Source organism: Pterocles gutturalis, unplaced genomic scaffold, assembly GCF_000699245.1.
Source record: "Pterocles gutturalis isolate BGI_N339 unplaced genomic scaffold, ASM69924v1 scaffold46067, whole genome shotgun sequence".
In the NCBI taxonomy this organism is placed as follows: domain Eukaryota; kingdom Metazoa; phylum Chordata; class Aves; order Pterocliformes; family Pteroclidae; genus Pterocles; species Pterocles gutturalis.
Window position 1 is genome coordinate 21,482 of NW_010114494.1, and position 10,762 is coordinate 32,243.

General features: G+C 35.0%; 1 protein-coding gene across 1 annotated transcript in view; it reads right to left on the bottom strand.

Moving 5' to 3' along the window:
* The window catches only part of LOC104462756 (cingulin-like protein 1), a gene marked incomplete at its 5' end in the record, with an annotated part of 11,384 nt that extends 944 nt beyond the window's left edge, over nucleotides 1-10,440 (bottom strand). Inside the window, 6 exons of the mRNA XM_010074833.1 lie at nucleotides 311-474; nucleotides 1,341-1,449; nucleotides 1,996-2,120; nucleotides 3,633-3,716; nucleotides 9,376-9,465; nucleotides 10,279-10,440. Coding sequence (XP_010073135.1) covers nucleotides 311-474; nucleotides 1,341-1,449; nucleotides 1,996-2,120; nucleotides 3,633-3,716; nucleotides 9,376-9,465; nucleotides 10,279-10,440 — 734 coding nt within the window. The remainder of the gene's footprint in view (nucleotides 1-310; nucleotides 475-1,340; nucleotides 1,450-1,995; nucleotides 2,121-3,632; nucleotides 3,717-9,375; nucleotides 9,466-10,278) is intronic.
* Between the last annotated feature and the right edge of the window lie 322 nt (nucleotides 10,441-10,762).

Consider the following 10,762-nt stretch of genomic DNA (forward strand, 5'->3'; position numbering starts at 1 on the left):
TATTACTACAAATTATAAGAGGGTCAAGTCCACCACCTTTTTCCATTTTTTTCTTCCCTGCCACAATCACTTTATTCAGCACGCAAATCTTGGAAAGAAGGTTTGGGCACCTAGAGCACCCCTGGAAAGAATTGGAGAATATTTGTAGAAAAAGGAAATGCAGAAGAGTTTCACAAATCTGTCTTTTAAACTGCCTGCTTATGACAATTTTGTTAGAGGAAGCCCTCAGTTCATGGACTAAAGGAGCAAGAGATCAATCTTATGAGTGGTGGTGTGATACATAATTGTAAGGTCTGACAAGTAATCCTACCTTAGTTCCTTCTTTGCAGTGTTAAGCTGTCCTTGTAATTGTTCATTCATGTCTAGTTGCTCTTCCAGTTCTCTCTGTAGTTTCTTTTTAGCACTTTCCAGCCTGTCTATTTCTTCTTCAGCTTCTTCAACTTGACGTTTCATTGCTTTCAAACGCAAACTCAACTGAAATATTTACATGTCAGCTGATTAGAGGACTATTTTAATAAAGGAATTTTATTCTTCCAGCATCTATGAGAGGGAGAATAAAGACACAACTTTGGCCGTGTAGTGACACTGTAATCTTATGCTTCAGAAATATTCAAAAGTCATCATTGGACTTTGAGAAAAGTGATGGGATACAATTTTTTAAGAAGAAAAAACAGCAACAAGCAAACATAGCCTTGGTAGAGTAAGATAATATGTGATAGCAAGAGCTGCTTATCAATAAGGGAAGACTGGAGCTATTAGTGTGTCTAAGTTAAGCAACTTTACCAGACAGATACTATAAAATACATTCTAAAAACTCAGAGGATTTTAAAAGATTGTTCCCTTAACAGACGTCTGCAATTTGAAACATGCTGTTCATTCACTTGGCAGAATACTATTTGACGCACATACTGAAACAAACCATGTTTTAAGCAAGGAATCTGTTAATAAAGACCACAGGAATGGTAGAGCACATTGCTGTTAGAATACCAGCATATGCTTAATACTAATAGCCTGTATTTAACAATAAATAGCTTCTTTCTTTAAACAAAATTCTATGGCAAACCAGAATATATTATTTGTTGGTGTATCTATTTACAGGATCATATGTTGGTTTATATATTTATAGGCTCATATACTTTCTGTTATTGGCTTTATTTCTTAAAATAATCATAGCATTGATTTCTAAAATTACGGAAAGGAAACACAGAAGCAATAACAATTTAGTACTAGACAAAAGAACATAATGACAATGGGAACTGCAAATTCTTATATCTTTTATATAGGATGATTTATCCTAGTAGGATTATATCAGATATTTGCATATTAGTCTTTAGCTCTACCTGGTCCTTTTGATCAGTCAGTGAGAGATGTTCATCATCTACTTGCAACATTAACTCCTTCACTTTTCTCTCAAGTCTGCGGTTACTTAGTTGGAAATTAGCTCTCTCCCTAGAAAAAAACAAAACAAACAGAAGACAGGCTTGTAAGAAAGGAACTGAAATACTTCCAATCCTGCTGACATAATTCCTTAACAATCTTCTAGGAATTAAATAAATACTAACAGCCTCTGCTTTGATTTACTGATTCCATGCAACTTAAGAAATTCCTTCAAAAGCATGAACCACAAAAGGGAATTTCTTCTGCCTCCAGAGCAACATTTAGAAAAAAAATGCATTCCTCCAAGGTTAAAAAAATGACGTGAACATGAAAATGGAACTGCTAAACAGTAGTTAATATTTCTAAGCCTGCTACTGATATTAGACATGGATAAAACAACGAGGTATGGAACCATGTTAAATTTATAAGGCAACTTCTAGTGAGCTATCAGTCAAAAAGAAAATGTGCAATACTTGTATGAAGCAATAACCATTCTTATTTAGTGCTTGTGAGAAAAAAAACCAAACAAGTTAATTATATTAGAGACTTAATATTAGTAAGAGGCCATATTAACAAACATAAACATGCATGTTTTGATCTTAACATAACTAATTTCACCTCTCTTCATTTTCAAGCCGTTCTTCTAGCTCTGCAATTCTCGCTTCCATTTGAGCAACAAGTCCCTCTTTACTGGATCGGTAAGAACCCTCCAGGTGAAGGATTCGGCTCTTCAAGTCTTTGTTCTATAGTTAGAACATACTTGATTACTACATACATGTGCATATTAACAAATATCACCTTAACAAAACATAAATTTCTCCAGGCAAACATAAAGCAATCAATATATAGTTTTAATTTAGTAAATATGGAAAAAGAGAGTCAGTGAGATTTTACTGTTTATTACAAACAAATCTTCCATTATTGTGCTTTATTAAAAAGAATTTGAGTGTTAAGCTTGAGTTAAAGTTTTAGGCTTAAATGGACCCTTGAACTTCAGATGGTCACAAGCCCCTTCCGACAACGTTTTTTAATTTGACAAAATTTTTCAGATCCGTCTTATTCTGCACACAATTCTTCTGTCAAATTCTGTATTGTTCCCATATAACTCACTGGCAAAGGGCTAAAACAAGTAGACAAGTAAATTACTTTCAGCCAGTGTCGCTTTACTCTATCAAAGCTGTTACTGTGTTTCCGGCCCCCCCCTTCTTAACTATCCAATGCTACGCCTACTAGTTTTAAAAACTTTGCAAGCTGCTTGATCTCTATAAATGGACTTTTTGCTCAGATTTACACTTTAATTTTTATGAGGCTAGGTGATTTGGGTTTTCAGTGGGGACCTAATGGTAAAGTTTCCAGAAAAAAAAGAAGTTACATGGGGAGCAGAAAATAAAGCTCTTTGTTACAGAACTTCAAACCATGATCTCAGATCTTAAACACTAAAAAAAGCTATGCTAGCAAAGTCAGAACTAAAGTATAAAGATGTACGTGGGATATACCAGTAGGTGGCATTCTTTTTTCTCAAACAATTAAGATGGGATTAATTTCACATAATTTAAGGCACCGAAGTAGGTGTCTGGTATAAGCATGTTCTCTAAAGTCCCATTACAATCTGTTTTATGTTCTTGAGACCGTCAATAATACTGTGACTTGCTAAAACAGCTTTCCTCTGGATCTCAGCTAGGGGCTCTGATAGTAATTGTGCTTTCAAAGACCACTGAGCTGCAGAATAAAATGTTGCAAAAATCTATAAAGTATTTTTAATGTACTTTCTATCATGGATATTGAAACACGAGTCATATTCCTTCCTAGACAACAGAGAGTAGCAGTTCTCTACCAAATCTGTATCTTTTCTTTCAGAGGCATGTAATCTTTTCACTTGTTTGCTCCCACAGAGGAAAATATTCAACTAAAATCACAATTGCTTGAAATTATGATCTAACTTCAGCAGTGCTCCTGAAGTATTGTTAAGACTTTGAAGAACAGCTCCTCGAAAAGTGCTCAAAGCTTTTACAGCTAAACTGGATAACCGTGTCTTTGATATTCTATAGTCTTTTCTGTACATGTGCTTTTAAAAAGTTTCTATATTGATGTTGGTTTTATTCTAAAATAAGTGCACCATATCAACTGTCACATTTCGTATTTTTAATGTCTTGCTAACAAATACTGTATTCCTTAAATGCTTATTTGAATTTCCTAATGAAGGTAGATACCAGCCTGTTACCTTGCTAGTGTGATGATATGCCAGCCATAATTACCTGTCTTTCCAATGAAATTTTGTCACACTCCAAATCTTGCTTTATAGCTCTTTCCTGAAGCAGCTCTGTCCTCATTTGTTCAATCTATTACAGAAAGAAGAGGCATTTTAAAAAAATATTTAATTTACATTTATCTATATAATACTGTGTTTCTATGCACATACACGTATACATAAAGTACATATATCTATGCAATAAGAAAAAAATTGCTCTTTCTTAGAACTCAGGTCATATGCTTGATTTCAGATAAAGTTTACAATTACAATCTTGAAGAAAATTTTCCGCTTTGTGAAGCCCATATTATTCCCAGTGCTTATTCCAGGCATTTTCCAGCCACATTGGGTATTGTTGATGTTCAGTGGATATACTGTAGCAGGGAACTGAACTCTAAAACATTGCATGAGAGACATATCATGTGGCAGGCAACTGAGTTCTGGAACATCACATCAGTCTTCAAACACCTTCTACAGCTGTTTTCTTCATACTTCAGTCTGAAGCTCTGAAATGGCACCTTACCTTTAAGCTGCTGACTAGTCTACTTTAAAGTTTCACTTTATTAAACACAAACTGGTAGCTGCAGAGAAGTGCCTATAAGTCAGTGAGACACTCAACAGACAATTACAGTTTTTTAAGTCCATGAGAAGCCTTTTCGACAGACTCTGATGCATACTGGATATGACAGACAATTTGACGTCTGTCATGCCAGGAGAGCACCAACTTCTGGATTTAGGGAGGGTGGTTTTTATTTGTTTTGTTAAAACATAACTTTTGCTACAGTTTCTGTAAAAATTTCAGCTGCATATTCAGTAACCAAAAGGAAAGCATGTAAGATGTTTAAAAAACTACCTGATCAATCCAGAATCAAGATAAGAATACAGAATTAGTTTCGTTTATCTCACTATTGGACTTAACCAGAAAAGAAAATTCTGAGGATCAAAGAGAAACTCTCAACTGCCTAACAGCTGCTACTGAAACTTCGGGGCTAAAGGAAAGAGTTTGTAGTATCCAAATACTTTCCCCTCATTAAAAAACCCTCAAATCTTTACAAATGCCTTTGCAGGCACAGCTGATGTTACCGCAGCCTTTGTGCCATTCCCTGCACAATGTTCACTATGATGAATTTCACCTGGGGAACACAGTGAACATCTGTGCCAGCTACTGTGCCTGCAACAAGACTGACAGGTTTCAGTGGCCATGGCATTCTCTGCTTTACAACAGTTACATATGAACTTGCATAAACACACTCTCACAGTTAAGCAGCTCTAAGTTACAGGTTTATCTCACTAAAGGTCTTTCAAAAGCCATTGTGAATTCTTGCATAAAAAAATCCAAAAAGCACATGAAATTTTACCTAGGCTGTTTTTTTTTCCCCCACATTATAATATTAAAAGATATGTTTTTAGTTTATCACATGTTTAAAATAAGTCATTTACACTGTTTATGTAGCTTTGAAATGAATATATGAATACAAACAATGGTAGCACTGCGTGCAGTTGCATATGTTATGTCACAGTATGGTTTCAAAACAGTAAAAGGCATTCCTAAAAACTAAGGTCATAACAGTTACTGGACTGCAAATGTGAGCACGTGGCTGTGTTCTCAACAGCTGGGTAATTTCCTAAAAGCTCTCTTGGGTGCACAGAAGCCTAATAATAGTAATAATGCTGTATACATTATATGGTAAAATATTGCTTTATCTATGAAAATATTATTTTATATATAAAAATTAGCATCACTCGTATAAAATAGCTGCATTTATTCATGACATAGCTTTTCAAAAAAGCTATAACGTGAGAGACTACATAGAATTTATTCTGCTGTAATTGCTTTAGCCATGAAGAGAGACAGAAAAAATAAAGCAAAATTAGTAATAAAATGAAAGACTAATTAAAAATGCAACTGTCAACTGAAAAAAGGGGTTTTGTTTGATGTAGGAACTTGCTTAATGGACCACTCTGTGTCTTACTGTGCTCAAAGGCTGTGACAAATTTGTGCAACCTTCCCAAGATCTCAAATTGAGGAATTATTTAGAGGACAATTACTATATTTCCACGATGACTGCTACTATTGTTGGACACCTCATGATAAAAGCAACCTCACAGAAAAACAGTGGAAGAGAGAAAAAGTACTATATCTGATTATGATCAGAAAGCTATGCATAAACATATACAAGAGCTTGTAAAAAGAGAAAGGCAGCAGGACACAATTCTTGCTGGGGGAGGTAGAAACTGTTTTCAGTTATCTCCTTGCACTTTTTATTAGTAAACATAAAATCAACATGCACAAAGGAAAAAAAAGCAGCTCTCTGCCAAAATGTGCTCCAACTTTTCACTTATTTCCAGCAGTTAAGATAGGCTCTGGGTACGCACCATGCAGAGCCTTGTGCTTCGCATTCTACCTTTCCTACATCTAATATATTCTAATTATGTTAAAAGAATAAACTACTGCAGCTTAAGGCAACAGTTATCACAGCTGGATTTGAAGAATGCTAACAACAAAGAATTGAGAAAAGCAATAGTATCAGATTTTACAAACCCCTACTAGACATAACATCATTTTGTGACAACTTTAGGATTAGAAGCAGCTGTTGAGTTCACTATTAGTGAGAACAATTTGATTTCTAATAATATTTTAGATGCTATCACCATTGTTTACCATCTCATACTAGGTTCACAGCCTATGTTTCCTGTTAAAACTCAAGCAGGGAAAAGTAATGTGTGTGTATATATATATATGTGTGTATGACCCACATACACAATTCGCAAGTATGTGATCAAAAAACCATGTTTAACAAACAAACAAGCTAAAGCCAAACAAACCCCTTTGATCCTTCATAACTGAAAAGCAACCTTCACGTCCACATTTTCATTTGTTTGCTTCCCATATCTGGTGCCAGCTAAAGTGCAGGCATATGGCTATCCATTGGGACCTCTTTACCAAAAGGAAGTGAATAATGCAGTCAATGTAATTTCACCCTTCTGTATTTATTCTAAAATTGTCATGTAAACTAACTAGTCCATTTTTCACACTTACTGGAAAGAACTCTAACATCAACAGGCTCATGTTTGCAATTTCACAGAATACAAGAATTGATGAGGGTATCTTAGGTATATTTTCAATTGCGTTTGCAAAAACAAAATGGCAAGAGGTACTTCATTTCACTTGTTTGTAGGGAAGAAACCATCATGTACTAAAATGTGCCCTGTCCCTGCTCACTTCAGACTCAAAGGGCAGCTGAGCACTCTAGCTTTCTATATGTGTGTGGTGTTGACTATTTTGCTCTTTCCAGAGGTGCTAATAACTTATCATTTAAAAAACTAATAGCATATGATCCACCTTTGCCCCCAATTTTTTTAGTGTTTCCCCTTTGTTGTGGTACTTCTCAAGAACAAGGTAGGGAAGATGAGAACAGTGTCTCATGCAGCCATTCACTGACTCAGAAGAGTGTTTAAATTAAAAAAGGATAACATTTCATGGTAAATGAAATGTGAACTGTCAGCCTTGCCAATGTTTATTCAAACATTTAGCTTTATGTAAAATACAACCAGTTGTTTCAGTTTGGTTTTACCAGCAATTTGAGTATTGTAGTTCATTATCAGTACGTTAAAATAACACATTTACAATTAAAAAAAATAATAATTTACAGAAATACAGATATTACCAAAACAAATCCATTATAATTTCTCATGTCATTATAAATGCTTAGCAGACCCTGAAATACTCTCTAGTAATTTGACTACTTAGTCATTCTGGCATAAAATCAAAACAAAGAAACCTTTGTAACTCATGTGTGAAATCATAAGCTCCAGACCTCAAAATAAACACGTCTTTTACCCATTATGCAACATTTTGGTCACCCATCTGTATTTTAGGTTTCCATTCAGTTAGCAAATTAATTTATTACAGTACCCACCAATGCAACTATGACTAAGGTTCTTTAATCCCAGGGTTACAACACAGGCATGGACTAGTATTAAATGCTTCCTAATTTAATAATAACGTGACTCCCATTATTATGGGTCCTTTACATTCTATTTCACCCACTGACCCATCCTGTAAAATATGAATGGAATAATAGCAAGAAGACTATACTGCAGTCAAATAGAATCTCAGTAACCTGAGTCCCAACAAAGTAGTAAACAATGCCTTGGTGTTTCAAGGATGCATGAAAGAAAGCTGAGCTCTAACTCACTTGAAAACTCTTCCGCTGTCTCAGTGGCATACACAATTTCATTAAAAAGACATAGAAACTAAGATTTTACTTTCTCTTCTCCCTCTGAAATTAAAGCTATTCAAAAGATTGTCAGGAATTCTTTTATTTTTTCTGGAGAAAGAAAAATGAGAACAGACTATTGTGGGTTGTACCTCAATGCAAATTGTCTCCTGGACTTCTACAGTAGCGGACATGCTGTAATGAGTTATGCATCAGTTTCACAGCTTTCAGAATGTAAAACCAAGGCAAAGAACACTGTCTAGGCCGTGATATTCCAAGACAGCCACAACACCATATTCCTTTCCGTGGACTGATCAAAAACTTGCATAATACTGACTACTCAACCATGGATGCTCTGGTTACTTTTTCAGTCATCAGGCCCTCTCCCTACCTTTCTGGTTTATTACAAGTCTTTGCTGCAGGACCTATAATTTCATATGTCAATTCTTTCAGAAATCTTGCATAATATCACTCAGGCCTCTTTCTTCAGAACAATGAACTCCTAACTCTCTTAGACTTGGTGATTTCCAGCTCAGTGGTCTCATTTCCATTAGCGCACTCTACTTCCCCCCACCAGCACATTCACCGGGCTTGCTGAAGACAGAGACAAAATATTAATTTTTTTGAGGAGGCATATCTCCATTTTTAATCTTGATATCTTACCTCATCATACAGTTTTCACAACTTCTTTCTTCTACTTATACAGTCAACTTTTTGCTCCTTGTTTGAATTACTACAATAGGTCTCACTTAACTTGGCAAATCTCACTTTATCTTTACATTTTCTGCCATATGACACACACCTTGTTAATAAATCCTTCTTCCCCTCTTCCTGCACTATCTACTCATATACTGTACTGATAATGAACTATAATACCCAAAGTGTGGTGTATATACAACACTTCTGTAACTAATGACTGATGTTTTTATGTGGAAAAAGCTTTCCAACTGTCTTATCTTTGATATACCTTAATCAGTTTTTACACTTGTTATGAAAATAAAGCTTCCTCTCTGTTGAAACTGGCCAGCATCTTCAGTTCAGCTGACTTCACTTATTAATTCCACAATTTTCTAAAGCTCCTCCTTCTTTGAAATCAAGACTATTGTGCTGGCCTACTTTTCAGTAAGGTTAAAAAACTGTGATCTTTCAATCTAAGATAGTTTCTACAACCAGGCTTTTTCTGATAGCTTCACCACCTAAAACTAAGCCTAAGACAGATCATCTGCATGCATCAATGAATACTTGAAGCTCACTGCATCAGGAATATCAGAGGATGATAGTGGTCTTCAGTCTTTATATACAATCTGTGTCAGTCTTCCAGTTAGGAAAACAGGAAAAAAATGGTCCATGGTGACGTGGAGGAGCATATTTAATCATGTTCCTGAACCTTGGTTTTTGGATGTACATACGCTGCTTAAGTATAGCATATATAAACCCTACTGCTAATCATTGTTTAGTTAATCAATATTGTGATCCTAATAACACTTTTCCCTCCTCATTATACAACAGTTGGAAAACTTGTTCAAGTACCTGTTCTCTGCATCTATTGATCCTCTCAGACAACAAATCCGAATTAGTCTTTTCTTCATCAAGCTCAAGTTCCAGGTGAGATAACTTGTCCTAAGTGGAAGAAAGAAAAGTAATTTCAACATACTACTTTCCCATCAGGTCACTCTTCCTTAAACTTCAAGGACTCAAACTGTCTGAAAGACTAGGCTTGAAAAGTGAAATGCCTCTGAAAACACGTACGGAATCTAGAAAAAGAGATGGCAGGTAAACAAGTCTTTAAAGTGAATTTGTTTGTCTGACAGAAGTAAAATAGAGGTTTAATTTCCTTTTTAATGACTCCCACCAATTTCAAGAAAATAAGAGAAATTCTGTAATGTTTCTAGATACTGTTTTTAGAATGTCTAAGTCACATTATATATTTGGAAGTCAAATTTCTTTTCATTGAGTACAATGGTAGAAAAGTATTTGTTTATCAAAGTCAAATGACAGCTGAGTTGAACTGAACAGCTATGAAGCTATGAAGCCCTGTAACAACATAGTTAGAATAATGATGTTATTTAGGCTTCTGAAGTGAACTGATATCAGATGCTAAATAGAACTTATACTTCTAAATACTTATGAAGTTCTGAGTGATGGCCCTATGAATAAAAATACAATTTTGCCTGATAAACTCTAGAGAAAGTAAATTTAAAATAAAGTTAATTAAAATGATAAAATATCAATTGCAATTTAGAACACATCATGCTACAGTAGATATGAACAAATCGCCTTTAGAATACACCAGAATAATTCCTGCAGTAGTACTACATGGCTTTTCAACAACATCAAGTTATTTTGTTTCTTCCCAGGCAGAATCCATGTGAAATACTAAAATTATTTTAACCTGTTCTAATAAGATACCAACCCTTAAAAAATGTCTTTTACCTCCATTAGTTTGATTTGTCTTGCCCGGTCATCTTTTAAGTGGTTTTTGACTTCCAGTTCATACTCCAAACCCTTCACAGTCTGTTCTAGCAGCTGAGTTTTTGTTATTGCCTCATCCTGAGCTCTCTGGTGGTCCCTCAAGTTTTCTTCCATAAGACGCATCTGAAACAATAAGATTACGGTAATACACTTTACTTTCTAGAAAAAAGTGATGTCAGTAAGGGGGACTGACTACAAACATGACAGATCTGGAAGCATGACAGGAATTGCACTGAATTATATGCTTTTCACAGTAATTTTTGTTTTATCCACAAGATGGCACCAAGAAAATAAACTTGGATTAAATATCAGCTCTACAAAGGTGCTTCATACTACAGGTTTTACAGTGACAATTATACATAGTGGGTTATAGCAAGCCAAAATTTTTACAATTTTCTAAATGGTTATATCTTTGGAAGCCACTCTCCATCATTTATCAACAGTC